We start from the raw sequence: 25,268 nt of genomic DNA, 5'->3' as shown, positions 1-25,268 counted from the left end.
ATAAGAACATTGTTTGATATTGTGCAAAAAATATTTTTTTTCAGGTAGTTTTAAAGAAACATTAGCAGTCTATTCAATGAGTAATGCTATGTTATGTAACATTTTTTTGTGAATAAAATTGCTTTTCTAAAAAAGACTGGAGGAAAAATACTTACATTTTTATTCAATTTGTCAGTCTTATGGATTTCCCTGAAGCTGGCTGAAATTTCCCCTCTGCAGTGTTTAGTATTGCCTATTTTGTTGTTCTTGTAGAATAAGGAAGGGAGACATTCCTATTTAATTTAGTGAGAAAAATTCCAGCAATATTTTTAGATTTCTTTATAGATACAAACTCATATTTGGATCTGTTACTGTTTTAACTTGGCAGTTTGTAGTTTAGCATTTTACAGTAAAATGGTTCATCTTATTTAAAATTCAAACAACTGTTGTTTTAGTGAAATGTTGTTCAGATAAATTCAGGAAATGCAAAGAGCTGTTTAAGAAAATGTATTTCCTTGCAGTTACATGAGTTGTCTCATTTAGGCAGTAAATGAAAATGATTTCTTACATCCTGCAGGTTTTCTCTGGTACATCTTTGATATCTTTTGTGTCTGAAACAAGGAAAGTAGGTGCCTTATGTTTAAAAAGTTGAACCCAGCAGTTTAACAGCATTTGCAAATTTAGTTTGTGGGATTTTTTAATATCAGAAGCTATCTCAGATGAATTTTAACTCATATTAAAACTCATTAATTCATTTTAACTTAAATACATCTGTATTATCAGTTCTCTGAAAAAGTAAAATTAAGATTAAGAAAACACGAAATGAGACTAAAATAGGTTTGAAAGTGACACTGCAGTCTTTGATTCTTCAAAACATATGTGAAGAAGAGATTTTAAAGGTTGGTTTTGTAAGATCCAGGATAGCCTTTTACAAATATTGTAGGATATCTTTTGTGACATCCTTTTTTAAAATATCTTCCAGATCTGTTTAACAGGTTCCATGATTTAGCAAGTGCAAGAATAATGTAGTGGTTATATAATCTGGTAATTGAGAATTCCTGCTGACAATTGTTACTATGCCCAAGGGTTGGTTGGGAAGATCTTAACTATGCTTGGTTTTTTATATGCCATTATTTAATCATATCTTTTTTATATGTCACTCTTTAGTCATATCATTTACAGAGGTAAAGAAATAACTCTTTAAATTTAATCTCAGAGCATTTGAGAACTCCAGGACTTTGCTAGAAAGTTTTGTTTATACTTGCCTTAGAGGTAGAGTTGTTCTGAAAGTAGAAAATACACTATTGGAATTTTTATAGGCAATATCAACCAAAATTTAGACACCTGGTTTCTTGATAGTCAGAGTGAATCTGGTAATTGCTGGTAGTATTTCAGTTGGTAATGAGAGACCTTTATTTTTAGAAGAGCTTATTTTATTCTAGTGGAGTGTTTTAAGCATAAGTATTGTTTATTTGTTTATTTGTATTAATTTAAGCTTTACACAGAGGAAATTTTGTAATAAAGGATATTTCTGAAACATTTAATCAGCTGTTCCTCTTGGAAAATGAACGGTTTCCTTGTTTTCATTTTAATTGTTTTGAATCTTTAGAAATGAAGTGTTCTTCCATTAATTTTTAATGTATATTGAACTTTGCATTATTACTTGTGCAAAAATAGTTAAATAGATTATGATCATTGTATCTTTTTCTATTTGTTCAGGGTTTTTTTTTAAGTTATGACTTTCATGATATGCTGTTGCTTGGTATGTTAGCCTTTCAGGGTTCTCCAGTCTTGACTATAATTGTTATTCATCTGTTAGGTCTTTAAAGCTTTACATTTACTTACTAGTAGTATCCTTGTAATAAACACTGCAAAACAGTGTTATTCTGTTGCACCTCAGAATAATGTACTTCAAGTAATGGAGAGGAGATCTTGAAATGAGTAGTTGAGGCCTTTTTTTGAACTTTTTTTTTTTTTTAATTAATTCAGAGGGAGGAATTGTTTAGTGTGATCTGCCTTAAAAAAGGTTTTGGATTAAGTTAGGACATGTCAAGTAAAAATAAATAGCATGATAGCAGTTGAAATGTAAGACAACACATTTTAAGGTAATGTAAATAACAGGTTAAATAACAATTCAAAGTTTTTATTTATGCAATGGGTCAAAGCCTGTTACATAGCATTGGGAGAGTCCTAGTTTGCTTCATTAGAATAGTACACTCCAATGTTAATTTCACCTTAGATTTATTGGAGAAAACAGAAAAAATGTGAAATTGTGATATGCATTGTGATGGCACACCTGTTCAACAGCTGTTGTGTTACACTTTGATTGCATAACTTAAGGGAAAACATCTGAAAAACAAGTTTTTAGAATTCAGAAAAACTTAGCTGAAAACTTTTTTGTTTCCTTTCCAATTAATGTTGATTGTGTAGAGCATTGTCATTTAGCCAGAGAGAGAGGATATGCTCAACCTTCTTTTTATTTTACCTGTATCCAAAGGGCAGGATTTTTCATACTTTCTTTATGGATTTAGCAATAACTTTTCTCTGGAACCGATAACTGCCTGTCTTTGGACTTAATCTTGTATTATTTGTTAGGTTTTTAGCTTGGTTTCCTAATAGAGTTTATACAGCTATGAGCCTGTCCATTGGGGTTTTTTGGGTTTTCAACCTGTTGTCCAGTTTTGGACAGAAAAATTGACATCTCAGAGGTATTAATTTCCTACAATTTTTTGTGTCATTGGTGCTTGCATGAAAGAGTGAGCCTTGAAAGAACATGCTTTTGTAGCAATACTACTGAAGGGAAATATAGGGGTATGGGGACGTGGGATATTAGCTGCTAAACTAAGTACTTAGTAATATTGATCCCTTTCAGAGCTAGGATGCTTTTACCTGCTGTGAAAGCACAGTTCCACATCTGATTTTCTGTACTCTGAAGGGCTTGTACACTTACATTTATATTTTTTCTTTTGCCAGGTCATGGGTGCAAATTAAATTTTGAAGCAATAGTTGAAAATTTAATAGAATTGCAATTAATATGGCACATTTAATTTTTGAGTTTTGTTTCTTTTTTTTGCTTTAGCTTATAAACTTAAGTAATTATTCAATCAATACATTGTAATTAGCGGGGATCACATTTACCAATTCTTTGCTTAAATATGGATTAAATTCCTCCTGTATCTGGGACAATGAAACTGTTATTTATCCAGGATAAGATCAGTTCTGACATATGAAGGAAGATGGTCTTATTACAGCATGATTTATGATAAAATGTTGGTGGAATTTTCTTCATATGTCCTACACTACTTAAGACACTTGTGGTTTTGTATATGCCATATCCCCTTTTCTGGCAAGTACCTTTTACCTTCCGTCCTTCTCCCTACCCTTGCTACCATCAGTTCATTTTAGTTATGATTTAGTTATATTTATATGACACTACTAGATATCTATGGCTCATTAGGTAAAACTTCTGCATGGCAAAACTCATCTTAAGAAATTCAGTCAGAAAAATACTGAACACTCCCATTAGATTGTGTTTTTTTCCCCCAGGAAATTTATATGTTCCTTATGATTAACAGAGCTACCAAAATATGTCAATGGCTTTTTTATACCTGAGAGCTACTTGTGCTTATCTTATGAAAGTCCAGTCTGTACAGTACATTTGTGAAGTGTTCACTACTGAATTTCAAGTACGTAAACAACAAAAAAGTGAGATTGGAGTTTTCAACATGCTTCTTTTAGATTTTATACACCAGAGATGATTTGTCTATAATGTCTTTGTTCACTGTGCTTTAAGAAGTAATTCATTTTGTCAGTTGGTCAGGTTTATTTGACTTGATCTAATTTTCACTAACATACTCAAGAATTGTTGCTAGTTTTTGGTGTTTTGTTTTTTAAATTGCTACAATACAATGAGCATAATATCAAGCACAGTAAACATTTTGGATACAATTTATAGAGCATGTATAACCAAATAAATAATTTAAATTAAAAACAATGTAATTCCAGTGTTTTTAAAGAGAAGGACTGATGAAGTTAGAACTCTATACTTGTTGCAATGAAATTTGTCTAAATACATTTGAAGGGAGTATATATGTTATATCTGTCTATTGGACAATATAATCAGAATTGCAAATTAGATACCTCTACAAATTATTTACTAAATATTCTGGTTTTGTATGTGCCCAGTCCTGCAAAGATCAGGTTTTCTTCAGTCACTTACCTGCGCATAGCAAGACAGACGTTTAGCAGAGTGGGCGGAGTAATTCCTTGAAGAAGCTTTTTGTTGGTATTACTGGCAGTGCAAAACTGGATGATCTTTACCTGCTTCAGGAGTTTATGATACTTATGGGAGGAAGCTCCTATTAAGATGTGATGGGGAGTGTCCAGTGATTTATTAATCACTCTATTTGTACCCAGTTTGGGTTCACTCAGGTCAATTAGCACAGCTTTGTCAGCAGATAAAACTTTCTTCTGCTAGAATGGTTTTTACATGAGTGTTTGTTTTTAGTTTGAGTGCTTTCTTGTTCACTTGCATGATGGGATACAGTAATTGTTGTCGTGGCTAACTGTTGTTTCTGTGTCTTTCTTCCCAGATTACTGGCAGTATTCAGGCTGTCCAAGATGCAATAGTACAAAAGGATCAAAGGCTTTCCAAAGCAATGGTTCGCTCTGGCTCATTGCATGTCACCATGTTTGTGATGCATTTATCCAGTGAAGAAGAAATTAGCATGTAGGTATTTGGTGTAAATTAAGTATATACTAGTATTTTTGCTTAGTTGAGTATATACAAGTATTAAGTGTTCATAAAGAGACTAGCAGGGTTAACAGACACTTTTTTCTGCCATACACCACCCTAATTTACTAGGGTTATTGAGCATTTAATTCATTTTGTCTTTAAAATGCTAGTCTTAATATTAGCCATTTTCATAACTTATATGTCATAAACTCTGAACAAAGTATGTGTTTTTCCTACTGTGTGCTGAACTTGCACACATAGATCTCATGTTTTTGCTTAAGGAATTCTTTTAAAATAATGTTTTGATATAGGGGACAGGGGAATTAAAAATCTGTTGAAGTGCAGATTGCTCATTAGAAAGTGAAAATCCAAGGCAGAATGCAGGAACCATTTGGTAGTCAAGGGCATGCTTCTAATAAGTAGAAGTATTTTGGCTGAAAGCATATGACACACCTAAAAATAATGAATGATCAGTATATCTAAATCAGTTGCCTTGTTTTTCCATGCTTGTTTTCTTTAAATGCTATATCCTTGAGATCTCTATACTCCTACCTGTCTTCTACTGTGAAGTTGCAAATTTGTCAGCATCAACAGTCTGATCTAAGGGGAGAGAAACAGCCAGGATCAGAGAATAAAAAGGCAAGCAAGGGATACTAGGTCTGGTAGATTCCCTCTCCTCTCCATGTGCCTGGTTAATGAGTAAACTGTGATAGCACCTGAAAATTCGTGAGTGCAACCACCAGCTGTTTATGTGAGATTTTTTTAAAAGGATTTGAAGCAAACTTTAAAAAAAGGGAGCATGGGATAGTACTTCAAAGCACATGTGCCTCTTCATGAGTATTTTATAAGAGTCCAAAAGTGTATACCAAAACAAATATTCTCCAATTCAGGATATTCTGCTACTCTGTGAGCCCCTTCTGAACTTTCACTGTCTGAATGCCACTGAAGCGCTGACTTACAGAGTTCTTCTCTGCCTCTCCCAGCAGAACTCTACAGTCCAGGCACTCAGAACTGTCCTCTAGTCAGCAGCAGCTTCCTCAGAGATTCACCCCTTTCCTGGCCAGATGCCTCCTATAGGTTTCTAGCTCAGCTATCCTCAGGTATTCTAGATTGCATGTTCTTTTTAATGAGATTTAAAAAAAAATTCATAACTGATGGGTTTTTTTAATCTTCTGGAAGATCTGCTGGGAGTAAAATGCTGAATTTGCCTTCTTCTTGCTTCACCAATTTTTGTTACCAGGTTAATGGAAAGAAACCAAGATCCAGGCTGGCAAACAAACCTGTGTGTAATGTAGGGGGAGAGTAATCTCTCAAACAAAGTGCAGCTAGTCAACGGGGCATCTGAGAGTTCACAGATCCTTAGGTTTGGATCCATTGAGTTACTTAGATATCTACAGTTTTTCAACTGTGTTTGCACAATAGTGCCTCTGTCTATACAGAAATGAAATGTGTTGAATGCTATTTGAAGTCAAATGCGTGATAAGAATGTGCTAAACATAACATTCAATTCAGCACAAAGCCCTTTGTATGCTATTTTAGTACATACAGCTTTCACCCTGAAAATGGAACATCTGTATTCTAGGCCACTCTTTCTAAGGGAATCCAGACCTGCAATTCCCATGTGAGTTTCCTAACTGACTGTGGTCTGGCCTTCATGAATACACTATACATCTCTTTTTGTAGGACTGTATGAAATCAAGAGTGTGAAATTTTGAAACTAGAAAGAAAACAAGCAATCAAGACTCATGACAGCACTCCCTTCAAGCCAGGAAGTTCTACTCTATGCTAACTGTGCATAGTCATGGGATCAGGTGCTAGAAATCAGGATGCCTGCCTTTGCAGTAAATGCCTAATTATGAGATTATAGTGTCAAGGTTTTCTTGCTTATTTTCTGTCAAAGACTCTGTGAATCTCACCTTTGCATTACAAGTAACAGGAATGGCAGAATTGAGTTTGGCTTTTTTTGTGAGATTGCTTTTTCTAACAAGTGATCAAAATTGAAACTCAGAAATTTCTAAAAAGAAACTTTGTGAGTTTTAAGGACTACAATATTTATGTTACAACAATACAGAAAGAGAACAGGCATTGCTTCTATAATTCTAGCTTGTGTTCACTTAGAATATGCTGTTTAATTATTTTTTTAATTTCCTTTTTGACTTTAGATCAAAGTGCTTGTAAACTTTTTGGGTATCTCTGTGGATTAGTTGCACTGAGCATAATTACCAGTTGGCATTGTAAATACTATTTGATATGGAATAACAAGAAAATACCACTGTTGTGTTTTTAGCTATTGACTCAGTGGAAATGTTTGTCTGTGGACATTATTCTTACAAAGTAATTGTTAGATGTTATGAAGTGGTTGATAGAATACAAAAGGCAAGATAGCTAGAGTGAGATGACAGCTATTTTTCTACATATTTTAGTGTTTGTAAGATTATAAATAAAAGAAAAAGTAGAACTAGATCTTCAATGCCACAGTGCTAAACTGAAAGCACAGTGCACTGTGTGGATTGACCTTTCATGAAATTCATTGGGTGGACTTGGGCTGGTCAGTGAGTTCTGCAGCAGACCCTACAGTATGGAAATATAAATCTTTGTTCAGCTAAAGAACAGAGCTTTCCATGGACTTTCTTTGGACTAGTTCTCTTATGTAAAAACTCCAGAGATGGATTTTAGATACATTCATGAATCGATACTTAAAAGTCCTCTGCAAGCTTCAACTTAATTTGACTCAGTGTATTTGAAATATCTGTACTTGTTTTGGACCAATTTTTAGGTTGATGTTGGTAAATAAATCTGCTTACATGTGAAGTAATCTGACAGGCAGAACCAATATTAGATGGTGTTTTTGAAAGATCTTGAAGTACAGCACATAAGGAAGACACAGGAACAGGCTTGTCTAACAGTGATTGGAGGGTAGGTAAGTGACAGAGACTATACTTACAGTAAAATATCTTTTACAAGGAACAAGGAACATTGGTGTTTAAAATGGTTATAAAGGAGCTAAAGCACTGCTAGCTTATAGATTAAAGCCCTCTGAAAAGACTACAAGGGGACTCTATCAGTGAAGGATATTCTCTCATGTAATCAACCTTCATGTGTTTCTTAACTTACCCTAGGTTCCAGTTAAACACAGTTCACATCGAGTCCACCTTGTTAAACAGAATGAGAATGTGTAGAGATTCTTGGAATTGTAAAGGCTTCAATGAGATAATTTAACCTACCGTAGAAATCGGTGATTGCTTTCATCCAGCTAGGACAGAAAAAGTAAACATACCTCTTTTGAGTATTTCTAACCTATTACTGCCATCTAGCGTTTATAAAATCTGCATCGATTTGGGGAAAAGATTACATTCAGGTTAATTGAATAGAATTTAAACTGTGAGATGTGAGAAATCTTTTAGAAAACACTAAAATGTTTATGTGGGTTTTTTTTTTAGAATTTAAATCACTTTTAGTTCAGGTCAAAACAATTATTTCATGTAATTGTACATGCACTTGATGTGGCTAATTAAGATGATTATTAAAAGGTTTCTACCGTTATTGCAGTTATAGTGTGCATGTCTCTTAGCTCTTACAGAAAGTAAATGTAAATTGAGATTATACTTCTTTTAATAACAGTTCTCCATAGCTTAATTGTAATTTCCATATAATTTTATCATTATATATGTAATGTCGCATCTGCTTATAATTTAACTAACACTGTTGTAACTTTGACTGAAGAAGAATCTTAGTTCAATTGACATATCAGGACAGGAAAAAAATTAATTTAAGAATAGAAAACAAAATGCTTCTAAGTAATCATCTTTTTTAAATGGGATTCACAAAGTAATAGGGACACTGTCATGTGAGTGTCTGGATACCTTGAGGACTGAGATAAACTCTTCTAGGAATTGCACCCACTGCTAAGTCTGCCTTTATTATTTGTTTGGTTTTACAGCACAGTGTATGAACCACTTTACCTTTATAAAAAGGTGGTAATAATAATAACAGCAACAAGTACTGTATTGATAGAAATTAGTGCAAAAGTACTGCAGTAGATAATAAATTGGTACTAAAAAATCTTTGTTATATTTATTGATATAATGATTAATATTAACAGCAGAAATATATTTGACATTGGTCTTTTCTTTCAACAGAGCAGTTGGTGCTCTTTCAGACAGCAAGGTTTTTGTAGATGATCTCCTGAAAGGAAAAAGAGTGGATTTGTCTTTTCAAGGAATTGATCACTTCAGAAATCAAGTTGGATTTGTGAATTTGGCAGAAAATGATCATACAGCACTACTTAAGGAAATAGCAGGTACAACTTGTCAATCTAGTTTAAGTGTTTTAAAGACTTCTCAACAACCTGAATGAGAATGGAGCACAAAGATAAGTTTGTGCTAATTTAGTCAATATTAATTTACCTTTAACAACCGTAAATGCTACATAATTAATTTCCTAGCCTACTTTGCATATTTCAAAATTATGTTAATGAATTACAGACAGTACTGTTCTCTGATAACTTTTTATTCAGTATATGTAAAATACATAATGCAAATTTGTAAATGGGATGTAAAGACTCCATGCTACCTTGTTTTGGTCCCATTTTTATCTGCCTATGAGTCTGTACTTAAACTATGTTGTTTACAGATATTTAATAAAAATTCTCAAAGAACAGTACTGTCTGTAATTCATTGGTGTCCTTTAAAACTATCCCAGCAATTCCAACTATTCCTTGGAAAGATTCTTTAAAAGAGTTTTTCAGTATTGATGAATTATCTTTTGTGTTCTGAGGAATGTGAGGTCACACCATTTTTAATAGAGCAATAACCCATTTTGCAGAGTAGCAAGGACTGCTGCTGTCACACTACCTCTTTGCAGTCCAGTACCGAGGGAAAAATTGAAAAAGTCTTTATTAATACAGTCTTTCCTCTAGCAATTCATTAGTTTCATTTCTGAAGTACAGCTGGTTTGACCTTTTACAAAGACCTCAGTTGAATTTATTAAGGAATCCCTGTTTTGCTACTTCAAGATTATGTATGACTTCTGCTATGTTCTAAGGTGAATTTTGATTTCATGTTGTTATTTTGTGTTGTACATTAATGAAGGAGAAATGTTGAAAACATAGTCAATAGAAAATAGATGAAGTTAAATTAGCTTCCAAATGGTAGGAAAACATTTAGTTCCATAAATTATATAGGAGAAATTGTTTGATAATAACATCTGAACGTGGTCATTGCATGTCTGCTAATACCAGGGTGGATGTAGGCTTGCCAGAGATGGAAGTCCAGGAAAAGCAGAGCTAATGTGAGTCTTCTGTTCTAATTTCCTATTTACTTCCCAAAAATCCATTAAAAGATGTTAGCATCATTTAATTATCTACCAGGAATAGTGCTAAACAGTTCTGACAGAAGTTTGAGGAGTATTTTAATAACTTTTTGTAAAAGTCTTTTTAGAAATTGTGCACTTACAGTGATGTATACAATTACAGGACATTTTGAAAAACTTTTTTTTTTTCTGCTTTGCTGCACCACAGAATATTTGAAGGACTTAGTTGAGGTTTAGTCCCAGCTGGCAGCTCGGTCCCTCACAGCCACTCACTCACTCTTCCCCAGTCGTTTTGGGAGAGAGAGTCGGAAGATTAAAAAGTGAGAACACTTGTGGGTTGACATAAAGACAGTTTAATAGGGAAAGTGAACACCATGCACTCAAGCAGAGCAAAACAAGGAATTCATTCACCATTTCCCATGGGCAGGCACATATTCAGCCCTTCAATGATTCAGCAGGGCTCTGTCACTAAGAGTGATTTGAGAAGACAAATGCCATCCTCCTTCCTTCTTCCTTCCCCAGCACTATATATGCTGAGGGTGATACCACACAGAATGGAATATCTCATTTGGGCTCAGCTGTGTCCCCTCCCAGCTCCTTGTGCTTGCTGGAGAGGTGAGCTGAGAAACAGGAAAGGTCTTGGCTCTGTGCAAGTGCTGCTCAGTAGTAACCAAGACATCCCTGAACTAACAAACCTTTGTTCAGCAGAAATCCCAAAAATAACCCTATACTAGGTACTATGAAGAAAGCACTCATTCAGAACCAGCGCAAATACTAATTTGGAAAAAGTAATGAAGCGCTTGGTTTTTAGTTTGATAACTACATTGTAAATGCTGCTTGAAGCTGATAAAAGTGAATAAGTGAATCCTGGATTTTTACCTACAGGATTTACAGATGTTGCTTTTATGGATTAGATGTGTGTTATGGCCTGACCATGAGAGGGAGCTTGTCTTTCACAAAGAGAAAAATTACTCTTCTGTTTTTACATACAAATATTTCTTTTGCTTTTGGTCCTTTGTTTTTAAGAAATGTTGATTTGTTGTCTTAAATATTTTAATTCAGTTAGGACTGTGCTGTAGTACAACAGTCAGGCTGACATGCAGTACAACTGACTTAGTAATTTTCTTTTACTTTAGTTGTCTATAAATGGCATTTAGTCTAATCTCTTTGAATTGATTTCCTAGCAGTCAACACTAGAGAGTGAGATAAATGGAAAGCAACTCACATCTTCTCTAGATACATTACAGCTTTACTTGAGCATAAACTTACATTGCCACCATACCAAAGCAATCTGACCCCTTGTGCAGCCACATGGAGAATTCAGCTGTGGTAAAATGAACATTTTTACCTTTGCCAGCTAATTTTTAGCCTATTTAGCTTGCCCTTGAAGTTTACTGTATAGCTGCATAACTGTTGGCAGAAGAGATAGGAGCAGTGGCAGGCATGGGGCTGGAGAGGAGCAGTCTATTCTCACAAGGATGATAGTTTAAAGCTCATCAATGATGAGTTTCTTTAAAAATTGTGAATACACACATTTAGCATCCATTTGAGGGTGAATTGCATTGCCCTCCCTTCAGGCAGCCTAGGGAAATAGTTTAATTCAGTTAATTTAGTTCACTTTAGTTACAGATGGCTGAAGCTATGACAAATGAATTTTGTCTCTTGTCAGTTGTTCTTAGGTCATTTCACATGGTGAAAAAATTTGGAACTCAAAGGTATTGTAATTTTCCATTAGAACAATTGATTTGTACAAAGTGAGCAAAAAGGTGACAGTCCAAATTGCTGTTGTTTACTTAGGTGGGACTGGAGGTATTCTGTGAAATGATGAAATGATTCTCTAAAATCATACTGAATATGAAGACAGCAAGTGCTTTTAGGTTTTAATCTACATTCTTTTTCATATTGTGCTGCCTAACACTGAATTACAATAGCTCTGATAAATAGCTCACTAAAATGAAGCAATATGCTTTCTGTGATTTAAAAGAAGGTGGTATCACTCCCTTCTTTTTGTGGTCATAATAAACTTGTAGGAAGCATTAGAATGGCTTGAAGCCAGTATAAGAAGAAAGTTTTATTAGGAAGTTCTACTTATGTTTCTTTTTCAGTTTAAGACTTCAGCATCACATTGTCACTGTCTTGTAAGGCTTAGCTTATGTACTGACATTGCTAGGCTCAGCTGCTCCATGGATCCTATTTTATGAATGAGCTCATCTTTCTTATGAATATGTGTGTGGTGATGGAGAGAAACAGAACAGCCCATACATACTCCTGATAAGTGCTTGAAATATCAGTATGGCTTGCTGATACATGGCAGTGGTCTGGGACAGCTCACTGTAGAAAAGTCAAACTAATACACAACCAAAGAGCAGTGGAGGAACTACTGGGAAACTGGCTTGACTCTGGCTTACCTTTTGGCCCATCTCTTAAAAAACTCTTGGAATTTAATAATTTTAGCAGGGCTTAACCTGATTGTTCTAATGGTAAGTTATCTATGCTCAGCTTCTCTTCATTTCCAAGTGTAAAGTCAAAAAAATCAATAAAAAGACAGAATACTGTTTCTAAATTATAAACCTTTTAGTTGAAGGGACATGGTTTTGAGACAAGCAGAAATTAATAGTCTGGAAGTAAACCTACATATGTAGCATGTTTCTGTATTTGATGAAGTCTTTGGAAAGAAGATGGCCATTTGTATTATAGAATATGGCTCAAGAAGCAATTTTACTATGAATTGTTCTGTATTGATCTAGCTGTTGGATTTTTGAGCTTTTCCCATGTAAAGTGGTTCTGAGTAAGCTTCATATATCACATTTCCATTCTAATTATAGGGCAAGAGTTGTCTAATGGATTCAGCTGCATCCAGTGTAAGAGGCAGATGACATTCAGTAATTTTGACATTATAAAAATGAGGTACAAAATGATATTACAGAGTACTTCAAACTGCATGAAAGGCAGTCTAAAAGCTGTCCAAAAATTTGTTCCAGGAAGTCATTGAGCTTGTAAAAATAGCTTTAACATTTCTAGGGTATACTTTGAAGCTGCAAACATCAGTCAGCCCAAGGCTAATAAAAGAAAATATAGATTTTGTTTGATTTTTCAGTCTAAGTCATAATGATTATGTCTAGAGGAAAGATGGAGGATACTTATTTGTCAAGACGCCTGGGCACTGTCTATTTTTCTCATCACTGGCCTCCAATTTATTTTAGTTTAGGTAATCTGCATCATAAACTTTAACTTTTGTGTATTTGCCAGTCAACAAATCCACTTTTATGCTGTCTCACAAGCCTGGAACTTTCTCTTGCCCACAGCATCCATGTATCCTTTCCAGTTGCTTTTAAATCCCTTTTTGTAACCACTTCTTCAAAGAGCTTCATGGATATTAATAGCATTACATTATCTTGTAACCTTTCTGTACTCTCAGGAAAACATTTCTCTTTATTTCTTTGTTTTCCCCTCCCCTTAGTCAGAGTTCATTCTATTTTTCATTATTTTTGAAGAAGGAAACATTGTGTTAATTATGTTCATAAGTTACCTTAACTAGTAACGTGTCTGTACATGTCAAATTCTACAAGACTGGGGCTATCTGAAGTCCCAGCAAGCCCAATGTCTTGAGTCTGTGATGTTTAATATGTCTGTGCCATGACAAAGCTGTGTGAGAAATCCAATGCCCCTGAGAATATGTGTAGACACACACCTACACACAAGTAAAACTGTTAAGTTTAAAACTGCAGTATCTCTCTCTACGTGCCGTTCTCTTCTGACCCAGGTTTTCATTGTTTTTTCTTGATTAGAATTGCCAGATACGAAAGAGGATTTTGGAAGGGTAAATCAAAGAGATACCAAACAAAGCTATTTCACACAGAACAAAGACAGGCAGGCCAGTGGTTCTGTTCAGCAGGATAAAGTGCAGGTGCCCAGCTGTCCCACCCAATTCCCACACAGTCACAGCACTGTCTGATCAGTCTGCCCTGCTGACATCCCTGGGTTCATCCCTGGATCAGAGGCACATTGGCAAACCTCTGCTCTGATACTAAGCTCTTCCCAGAGTTAGGAGGGGATACCTGGAGAGGTGCAGATCTTCATCAGCACAGATTCTAATTGCAGAGTGTCAGATAAGACTGCATGGCCTAAGATGTGATGGCAGAAAAAAAAAGGAGTTTTCAGAGGAGGAAAAAAAGACTGCTATGCACAAGACCGAGTCAGAACATCACATGGTAATGTAAACCTGGGTCTGATAAGATTTACCCTTTGCTGGAATATCAACATCAATGGGTCCCCAAATTGTGCTGTTCAGAGAATAGATACAGGAGCCAAAAAGCTCAGTGAGGATTTAGTGTGAATTTAGAAGTGTCTCTGACAGACAAAACGTAAAATAATACAAGTAGGTCAGCTGTACTTGTGTTGTTTGCTTCCCAGTGTGATGCTGTTTCTTCCAAGTATCAGAAAAAGGACTGTTGAACTATCAGGCAAAAAAAATAATATATTTAAATGAACATACATTGTTTTGTTAGGGGCTGATTAAATCTATGTGATAAGATTGATAATTTGCCCCCTATTTTTATTTTAGTTTGATTGTATAAGTGAGCTAGACCTACACCTGGTGAAAAACTGGAAGTTGTACTTGCAAAGAAATAAAAAGCTTAAGGTTTTTCTCTTTTTCAGCAATAGAAATACTCTATTTCCCAGTATTATTTTTACCATAGATTTTTTCAATTTTATCGAAACCTTTTTTCAAACAGAAATTTTTTATGTTGAAAGTATTTAATCTAAATAAAACCATGGAACACAATTCAGAAGTTGCACTGAAATTTATTTCCAAGACATTAAACATTACATTGGGCAGATGAGTTGAAAAATAGTAAACTAGGTCAGTATTGTTGAGTTGTTTTGACCTAGACTTTAAACAGATAAAAGTAGGAAAAAGAACATTCAAAGTAGGAAATTAGCTCAGAAGGCAACAGTGAACGTTTAAAACCCAAGCAAAAATCATCAGCACACCTATTATGTTCTCTAATGCTGGCATGTAAATCCAGTGCCAAAACTTAGAGCTTTCACTTCCAAATTTCCTTTGGTCTGAGTTTACACAAATAGAGGTAATAGAATTACCACAGAATACTGGTTCTGAGTTGAGAATTCTGTTACACACTCAGTTTTCCTGAAGTTTCCCACACTTCCAGTGAGAGTGACTTCTGAACAGTACTAATGTTGAGTTTCTATTTTGATAGCAAAATCAGACTGCATCAACAGCTTTCTAATTGCCATTATTTAACTGCAAATATTTCACATGAAATATATCCATGTTCACATGAAATAATATAAAGCTCTGAAGAAATAATATGTACCTTTGAAATTAAGTAGAAATCTTCCTCCCTTTTAGTACTTACCATCTTGTTTCTTTCACGTGAAGAACCTGTGACTAGCATTATATTTGAAAGCACATTTTAAGCATTATGTTATGTAATTTATGTATTTATGCAATTTTCTCCTCCTGTCAGAAACTATGAAAAAGATATTTCAAGAAAAGGGGATCATGGCAGGAGAAGAAAGGGCTTTTAAACCACATCTGACCTTCATGAAGTTGTCAAAATCAACAGAGCTACGTAAGCAGGTGAGCTCACATTTCACATAGCTCAGCAGCAATCCAGAGAGTTTAATGTGGAGATGGACAATGTTGTTTATGCTGTAGCATCATATTTGCTATGCTATAACCAGCTGAAGAGGTAAGACTAATGCTGGGTTTTTAAAGAAATAATCAATGTATGTGCCGTATAAACAGTCCTGTCCTGTAATTTACCACTCTTGATATTCTCGGAGCAGTAATATCATGGTCTGTTTTCTGCTGGGAAATGAGGCGAGACCGAAGGATAAAAGTACTTGTTCAAAGTTGCAGAACTCCCATTAGGGGGTCGATTGTATGCAGGCAATTTGTTTGCTGAGTTTTGTTACTGTATAGGAGAAAATGAGCAAATAAACAGTAGAATTTCTGTTTGGATTATGCACAGTAGGCAGTTAGTTCCCTACTGAATACGCTTTGGTGAATTTCAGAGTAATGAGGAAAAACTATATTAATAAATGTATATAATATAATTTAATATATCTTCCATATTCTCTCTTGCCAGCAGTTATTTCCTGCCTGTTTATTTGGGGTTTTTTGACAAAATACATGAATACATGAAAATAGGATATAACTGTGGTTAAAATATATAGAAGCAATACTAGTGTACCTATTTTTTATTTCATACTAATTTAACTGTAGTACTGTATTATTTAACACAAGGTATACGTCCGTACATTTTTTTACTGACATTGTGTAGAATGTCTTATGTGTTTCTTTAACATTAACTAGGAAAATAATTTTCAGAAAAAATATTTTAAGTAAGAATTAAAGTACATAGAACTAATCTTTTAAGTTGATTTTTCCTTTATAGTGGGTTAAAGTTAATAATTAAACTTTAAAGTTTAATTAGAAATATCTCTAAAAATGCTGAGGGAGCACATTTTAATTAAGTAGTATTTTGAAATAAGTAGAAATAAGATAGTGAGATTTGAGATACATCAAGAAAATTTGAGCATATGTGTACTTGTTCTGAAATAGAAATAACAACTTAGCCACAGGATGCAGGTGGTATATGATAGATATTAAATTTTTAAACTCACAGAAGCTTTTGCTTGAAATGAGAGTTGATCTTCTAGAATATCAGCTGTGCAGTGATCTAACTAGTTAAAAGATCTGAGACAATCAGGGTGGGATTTTTGCTATTCTGTATTTTTTCTGTTTTTTGGCTGGCTGGTTGTTTCATTTACATTTATCTACTTTCCATGAAATATTAGCCAGGATACATCCTTTCTGTGTTCTGATATTTACTGCTGCTGACAGAACCAGGTCAATGTCATTCCAAATCATCTTCCTGAGCCCTCTATAATGCTGGATTAATGCATATGATCTACTGCATAGAAAGATACTATGTATTAAAAATCTGTACATTTTTCTCTGTCAATTCAGTGTGAGGCATAAGCATAAGTCTTTACTATATTTTTTTCTTTCATTGTGTTCCTGTACTTAGATAGTTTAATGCATTTACAGAAAACAGTAAAAAAAATATGTATCATAAAAGGAATACTTATTTGGCAGTACATTTTAATACAATGTCTAATTGCATTTTCAGATCTTACAACAATCTGAAAAGCAAGAAAAGGGAAGTGGATGAAGGTTACATGAGCAAGCTTATAAAAGAGCAAATAGTACTGAAGTGGTTGAGTATAGTTCTCAGCCGTAGCTTTATATAACTGTATTAATTTATTTTTTAAATGTAAGCTTCCTTATTTGCAACAATATTCTGTTAAGTCGCCCTCCTCTCATTGACATCCAAATTCCACCAAAGTTTTATTTTGGGGGGAAAAAAATCTGGTTTTTAAACCTTAATATAACTGTAGTAATTTTGAAATGTATATATTCTGTAGAGATTTTAACTTTTCCAGAGTTAAAAATTGTATTTACAAAGCAGAGTTTAATAATTCAGAACTAGTAAAGATCTCAAGCAATCAGGTTTTCACTTTGAAGGCATATCATTAAGCTAACAATGGTAAATCTAAAAAACTTGGAAACAGATAATAAAGGATGGAGGTGTGAAATAAAGTTGATTAGGAAAGAACTATCTGGTTAACTGTATCCCCTTCAGCTTCTCAAATTAAAGGACTTATTTACCTACTCAGAAGTGGGACCAACTTGTTCTTCATGCATAGTCGGATATTTCTCAGATTAGATGTGCCACCGAATACTTCCCTAAAAACAGGAGGTATAGTGTGCTCCTATTTTTTCTTGTATATGTATACATAAAATAATGTGTTCAGTAAAGATCCTTCACATGACAAGAGAAGTGAAAGGGAATCCTCCCTTTGTGGTATTAATCCTCAAATGTTAATAATAGAAAATGGAACAGAAAATGTGAATTTTTCTCCTAAATTCCTAGATTTGTATTTTTGCATTTATACCCATGAGGCATAGACACGTAATATGCATGATACAACTGTATCATACAGAACCTTAAAGAAGAGAACAGTTCTCAGTAAAACTAAGGTACTTCTATTTATCAGTCCCCACTGAATCTGACCACCAGCATTCTTTTTATAACTAACCTCGGGGATCTCTGGCATTTGGACAGAAAAGCTGGTTTAAGAAAAGCTACAGAGCCATTAAATCCCTCTGCATTGCCTCTATGTCAGTGGTTTGTATTGTGACAAGTGTTAATTGTTGGCACAAGAGTCTGAGCCACATATTTATTTGGAATCTTTTATGCTGATCCTAAAATGGCTGAAACCATCACTTTGGCACAATATGAAACAATAAACACGTTCCTTTCATGGTCTTCTAAGTCCAGTAGAAATGTGTTGTGATTTTTCTGGAGTATATTTTTTTAATCTGAAGTTCCAGCAACAGGGACAGAAAATTGACAAACTGAGTGACCCAACAGCTGTAAAAGGTTCTTAAAATTCTTCCTATTCATAGACTCATGTGAGGCACCATATTGCAGGGATATGTAAGTACTTGGTTTAAACAAGAAGAAGAAGAAAGGACATAGCTACAGTTTTGTTACAAGCTAAATGTCCTGTGAGGTGTCATGTCATAGTGATAATTTTTTAAAGTCCCAGACTCTCCATGGTAGATATGGTGCAGTCTATGTATTTACACAAAGCCTTGCTACAGGACTGAGGCTGCAGAAGGCAAGATCTCTTTAGACATGAACTCTTCCAAGTCCACCTGGGGATCGTCAAGGTCTATGGAAAGAAACTTTTCCACAACAGACTTGCATTTTTCCATCCTATCACATTTTGAAGGATGATCAAGACGTTTGATTGGTTTTCCATTGCGAATCAGTTCTGATACTTCCACTCCTCTTTCAATGATTTTGGCTGGCATTCCTGCTAATGCAGCAATATTGGCAGCATGACTAATGGTGGACATGCCCTGTTTGATCTGGTAGAAAAATACCAACTCCTCTCCATCCTGATGGGTCTCCATGGTCAGGTACTCCAGAAGAGGTGTGTCAGGCAGGAGTTCTAGCTGCATTAAACTGTGAAAATTAGTGGAGACAAAGACCTGGGGACACTGTGTTCCTTGTCTGATCCAGTACCTCAGGACAGCAGCCAGAAGGGACAGGCCATCCAATGTATTGGTGCCTTTACCAAACTCATCAATAAGTACCAGGGACCTCTCTGTGGCATTGTTTACAGCCTTGGCAACCTGGTTAAGATCAATCATGAATGTGGAGAGCCCTACAGAAACTGATTCCCTACTGTGGATTCTTGTGTAAATCCCATCAATTACTCCAATCTCTGCCTCTGCTGCAGGGACGTAACTGCCGATGAGAGCCATGTACACTATAAGACCTACCTGCTTTAAGTAAACACTCTTTCCAGAGGAGTTGGGCCCTGTGATGATCTTTATTCGTCTGGTAGCCTCACCGCTGTCCACAGGATTGGCCACGAAAGTCTTTGCACATAGCTCCATGAGGGGATGTCTCCCATCCTTGATGTGGAAGCCGTGGCGGTGAGTAAAGCGGGGCCGGCAATAGCCGTTCTCCCGGGCCGTCGCTGCCAAGGCTAGCAGCACATCCAGGTGTGCAGTGTACTCAATCACGCTGTTAAGTACTTCAGACTTCTCCAGGATCCTTGTCTGCAGCTGGTGCATGATGAGTGTTTCCTGGTCTCTGATCTCACAGTGCAAGTCACCCAGCAGGCTGTCTAGCTCCTTGGTCCGGGCACTTCTGTAGTGCAGTTTATCCTCTGACAAGAACATGAAGTCCAAGCCTTCAATTTCGAAGTCAGTCTTATCCACCATATTTGGCAGGCGTGGAATGGAGAGGAGGAACCCAATCAAAGGAATGTAGATGACAGCACAGGAGGGAATTTGATTGTCCAAAGTCTCCAGTTCTTTTCGTGCCACTTCTGTAAGGAAGTCTGACAGTCCCATCAGCTTTCGTTTCTTCTCATCAATCGTGGCATCTACATTGGGTCTAACAGTGAAGCGGTTCTCGGAGAGGCTGCCTTCAAAGTCTACCACTTTGCTGATCAGGTTAGCAATGTAGCGCAGGTCATCAGTGAAGACATGTGAAATAGTCTGAAAAAGTTCAATAGTGTTGGGCAGAGAACGACACGTGTCTCTAAGGCACACTGCATTGTACGCTGTCTTATACAGTGCTTGCCAGTCACTAACTTTTGTGTTGGAAAGAGTCATTCTCTTTAAAATAAGAGGCACATTTTTAATATTCTTGAGGCAGTTTTGAAGAGTGAGGACTGTTTCATGGTTCTGAGCTAGCAGGAAGAAGTTGATAACATCCAGCCGTTTGTTCAGCTCTGTCAGGTTCCGGGTAGGTCGTGTGAGCCACAACCTCAGCAGTTTTTCTCCCCATTTGCATCTGCAACGGTTTAAAATTCCAAATAAGCTAAATCCTTCTTTTAGTCCACTGGATAGCTTGTACACAGAAGGATGGATATCACTTTTAAATATCTGAAGGACACAGTAAGTGTCTTGGTCCATATTCACAGTATCTGACAGCACAAATTTTTTAAAAGCCAAAATAGGAACTGTTATACTGCTGTCTTCGAGTTCAACTCCAACCCTTCTTCTGTCTAGAAACTTAAGAAGCCCCCCTAAGGCTCGTATCATGAGTGGACTCTCAAAAGGGATGATTGAGGACAAATAGAGAATTTTCTCTGTGGCAGTCATATGAGATGGAATAAATGGAAATTGCCTAGACAGGATCCGTTGCTTGCTGACTTCTAGACCAAAATCTATGTTGGGAAACAAGACAATTTCTGGTTTTCCTATGTCTTTATCACCTGCAGTAGCTGTTAGGTTGGTCAGGAATTTAGCAATATTCTGGTCCTGTTTTGCACTGGTCACTATGCATTGAGGGTTAAGTTCCCCAATCACTTTTTGCAGTAGCTTGAGGTCTTCATTATCAGGTATGTCAGGCATGAAGTAGACTGAGCAGTCTTCTGTATCATAGTAAGTAATTGCAAGCTGCCCTGCATACCACAGAACAGACATATGTGTCTCCGAGCTCTCTTGCTCCTCTTGCTCAGGCCCAAGTGCCGGTGGCAAGACACAGCTCGTGGCTGATGTGGCACTCATCTGTTGGCAAGAGGTATTTTTATTCACAACTCATGCAAAAGGTCCTGAGAAGTAACTTTAATTGACAACAGGAAGTTAACAGTCACTTTTCCAACCCTGGAGAATTTAAGATGCTACCAGGAATTAACTACAAATGTTCAAGCGACACGGCCAGTAACTACAGCCACTTCCAAGGAAGGAGTAACAGAGCTAACTACCAGCAATAGTTTTATAGTTTTTCTTTGTATCCTTTATTTTTTTTTAAGTCTATGTAGACCCAAGTACCCATAAATACAGTAACATGCACGGATATGTATATCCATGCACAAAATCACCCTCCCTCAGAAGTTCGTGACACGCACCTGCACTGACCGTGGCTTCTCTCAGCAGTGCAGCCCCACAGCCTGGCCCTCATTTCAGGGTCGCATCCCCATATTTATGCTGCAGCATTACGGACATACCAATCCTGTCAGCACCTCACTTCCAATCCCCTCCCACTTCTCTGCTCGCTACTCACCCTCCTCACACAGACGGGCAGCTCGTCTCAGGGGCTGCGCCTCCCTGCAGCCCAAAGACGTTGTGCTGTTTCTTTTCCCTTTGCCTTCCTCTCGGCGCTCCGTCGTGAGGGCCCGTCAGGGGCCCGAACCCGCCTCTGCCGCCGGGCCGCGCCCACAGCGGCCCTGGCCCGGCCCTGTCCCGGCTGGCGGGGGGGGACGCGCTGCAGGGAGTGACCCTCGGGCCGCCGGCGGGCCCCGCTTGGAGGAGCACCCAGTGCTGTGCTGGGCTGTGGGCTCTGGCACACGGAGCCCCGAGCTGCCTGCGTCCCTGCTGCCTGCGCTGTCACCCCTGGAGCCTTCCTGCCCCCGGTCCCAAGGCTTACTGTGGCAGTAGCTACTGGGACTGCATGGGGTTCAACTGCTGGGATAGCTGGCTGCACCTTCCCAGATACACGGGCAGGAAAACCAGACATTGCAGGGCTGCCAAAAGCATTCTCCTGGTGCTCTGGCAGTCCTGCAAGTGCCATGCCTCTCCAGGCCCATGCTACTCAGCCGTGTCCTTTACAGGCATCATCCATTAAGTGCTTCCTCGAGAGGCAGTCTTCCTCCTCCCCTTCCAGCACCAAATGCTTCGAGTACTCTTGTTTTTCACCCTCCCCCATTACAACTTCTCAGCATCTGTACTATTCCCATGTGGTAACAACTTTTCTCTTGCATCTCTACTGCTTCAGACTCTTTCAGTTAAGAAATGAGCCGTGACCTTCCCATGCGCCTGCGTTGCTTCATCCTTTCACATCTCACTGCAAGCTGCACTCCAGGAATTGTTCCAGTTACTAAAAATATCATAGTTTTCCCATGGCTGCTTTTCCAAATACCTTTCAGTAGTGCATCACAAGCACAACTCAATTCCTGAGCTTTCAACATTTGATTCATACCTTAGCAACCCGTCTTAGACAAGCAACCTCCCAATCTCTTGTAAATGTTATTTTTTTATTGGAGCATCAAGTTGTCATTTTTATGTTTATTTCATTTCATTCCAGAAGAACTCAGGGCTTCACATTTTGACAAGTGTTCTCCTCGCTGAGAACACTTTTTATTACTAATTGATGTCTAACTGAATTTCCTAGAACTGTCAGCCAAAAAGCAGGGAATGATGATTTAGTGTCAGAATAACTTTAGCACATAAGGAGTAGTCTAGCCATAGAATATGTGAGGATGGAATAAATGTAGACTTCCACAGAGATTTAGACTCCCGAAAGTTCCATTTCTTGAAATGAAAAGCATCCACCACTAGATGTCATCATTTCAGGGATTAAGGAAATTAAAAGACATTTGACCTTCTCTAAAGTAGACTTTACTTTTCACATTGATGAGCTGCCGAGAAACCACAGGCAAACCAGGACTTTGCAGCTGCTGGGGATGTAAAGCTGAGGGTCCAGGAGGTTGGCAGGTTGACTGTGCAAATGCAGGGGGCGTGTGTAGGGGGAGAAGTTGGGGAAAAACACAAAAGAGGAGGGGACGGTGCAGGCTGCAAAAGGGGCCAGTCTTGTTTAAAATGAGGCTGGTGGGCGCACCTGTGCAGCTGATTGCCAGGGGCAAATGTCTGTATCCTCCCCAAACTGTGCGTGTGGCAGTGCAGGTGTTCACTGCCAAACCTCAAGCTGGGCCAGCAGCAAGTGGGAGACCTGTGGGCTCAGTGAGAGGCTGGCAATCTGGGCAAGGGTGCTGGGAGACAGAGGGGCCATGACTATGCTTCAGGAATGCACAAACGTGAACACGGAGAGAAAGTCCTTTGGTCCCTGCCAGGAGTGACCTGCACTTGTGTCTCCTGTGATCCCCATGTGCAGGTGCTGGTGAAGGCAGTGGCATCCATGTCCTTTGAGCAGGGGTATGTGTCTCTAGAGGTAAAAGCAGCAGGTACATCCATCAAAGACTGAGGCTCCCACATGCTGGACTGGACTCCAGCAGCCAGGCACTAGGGAACACACCAGTAGGGGCTGGAGCTGCTAGAGGCTCCTAATATTCCTTAGCACGGAATAATGATATTTAAATAGCAAAGAGCATTATTGGGAGGTAGATTGAAGGAGAAAATACTGCATTCTTACAGAGATCATATATTTTTATTGACAATGCAATGGATTGAGGACCTCATAACTCTTAAAATAACTACTGAAATAATGTTTTCTGAAAATAGCCTAATAGAATATTTATTATGTTCTGCTTCAAATATGCAAAACTGCATAATGATTCCAATATTATAAATCCCAGCAAGTTTTTAGATATACTGAGATAAAAAGGTCTAGAGCTAGAGAAATACAGCCATTTTTTCCTGTGGGCTGATTTTAATGACTCAGAAAACTGCCCTTGATGACCATTTGAGATTCTTCCTTGTAGCAGTATGCCCAGTGATAACAGCAAGAATAATTTCCAGTTACACATTCCATGAACACTGTTGCAAACCATTGGAAGTCAAAGCAGTTGTAGCATTGTGTATGTCTATTTGTTTCCTACAAGACTGAAAAGGAAGTGGTGAAAGGAGGACTAATGACACTTTTATTTTATTGTTATTTTCTGCAGTAGACAGAAGATTTGGCATATGATTACTTCTGTATTCCTTTTGCATCTTGAAGTACTTTTCCATACTAACTGTACTTATGGTTAAAATGCAAACTATAGGAATTAAATATGAAAATTCAGTGTCTGAGTAGAATGCCTAACTGAATTTTATGTTGCCTTTTAAAGGTGAAAAAAATTGACTCTAGTCTGTATGAAGATTTCAAAAACCATTATTTTGGAGATGAGATCTTGCACCGCTTTGATCTTTGCTCCATGTTGAAAAAAAAGCAGCCAAATGGTTACTACTACTGTGAGTCCTCCATTGTTTTTGGTAAGTACATCATAATTTTCTTCTGGTCAGTTGTGTCTCTGAGTGCAAAAAGCCATTTTTTCTGGAGTGTGTGTTAGGAAATTCTTGTAAGATCCATGGAGTCTGACAGAAGTCTCTCCCTTAGCCTTGGCTCTGCAGGAACTCTGTGCAGTGGTTCTCACTGACAGCTAAAGTTTATGTTCAATAATCCATCTCCAGAATTCTATTCCATTTCTCATCCTAAAATGAGTGTTTAAGATAATTGAGATGTATCACTCCCCAGAGCTGCTCATCTCTCTGTTGACTTTAAAGACAGGCTGTGTGACTAAGTCAGATTAGACACAGTGCTTATAGATGATTAAAGCTAAGTGAAATGTCTCTGGTATGGCAGAGAGGTGACCTTACTTGGACTACATTCATGTACAGAGAGAATTGCAATGGTACCACAGATTTGAAAATAAGACTTCAGAATACTGTTAGACTTTAAACATTGTACTCACACCTTGCTAGATTATTACAATGCTGGAAGTCAGAGTTGTGTCTTCCTGCTTTGTCTGAACAGAAATACCACTGTTAGAAGTTAGTGCTGGTTTCAGGACTACGTGTAGGGCTTTGGTGACGATTTGGTTTTTCTCTTGTGGAGACTTCCTTGTGCTGCAGCATTGGTGCTGGAAGTGCTTACCGGTCTTGAGGATTGTTCTGAGGACTTTTAATTAAATAATTAAACATGGCAGGTACCTCATGAATTCTAGTTGTTGTTAATGTTTTGTT

The 25,268-nt window shown here is 37.3% G+C and overlaps 2 protein-coding genes across 5 annotated transcripts in view; one reads left to right on the top strand and one right to left on the bottom strand.

Moving 5' to 3' along the window:
- The window catches only part of AKAP7 (A-kinase anchoring protein 7), an 80,216-nt gene that overhangs the window by 6,515 nt on the left and 48,433 nt on the right, over nt 1-25,268 (top strand). For all 4 annotated transcript variants that reach the window (XR_009418116.1, XM_059469015.1, XM_059469013.1 and 1 more), the window contains exons 4-7: nt 4,572-4,708; nt 8,854-9,014; nt 15,517-15,629; nt 24,374-24,518. Coding sequence is in view for 3 of the 4 variants with exons in the window: in XM_059469015.1 (XP_059324998.1) it covers nt 4,572-4,708; nt 8,854-9,014; nt 15,517-15,629; nt 24,374-24,518 (556 nt within the window). In the remaining variant the exon portion in view is untranslated. The remainder of the gene's footprint in view (nt 1-4,571; nt 4,709-8,853; nt 9,015-15,516; nt 15,630-24,373; nt 24,519-25,268) is intronic.
- MSH5 (mutS homolog 5) lies at nt 18,720-21,155 on the bottom strand. Its single transcript, XM_059469293.1, has one exon. It carries the CDS (start codon nt 21,153-21,155, stop codon nt 18,720-18,722), a length of 2,436 nt encoding a protein of 811 aa, XP_059325276.1.

The sequence above is a fragment of the Ammospiza nelsoni genome, chromosome 3, assembly GCF_027579445.1.
Source record: "Ammospiza nelsoni isolate bAmmNel1 chromosome 3, bAmmNel1.pri, whole genome shotgun sequence".
NCBI lineage: Eukaryota > Metazoa > Chordata > Aves > Passeriformes > Passerellidae > Ammospiza > Ammospiza nelsoni.
Note: the sequence above shows the minus strand (reverse complement) of the source record. Positions and strands in the feature narration are given on the sequence as shown.

Coding starts and splice junctions, on each gene's coding strand:
- MSH5 (XM_059469293.1), bottom strand. CDS start 21,155: ATGAGTGCCACATCAGCCACGAGCTGTGTCTTGCCACCGGCACTTGGG.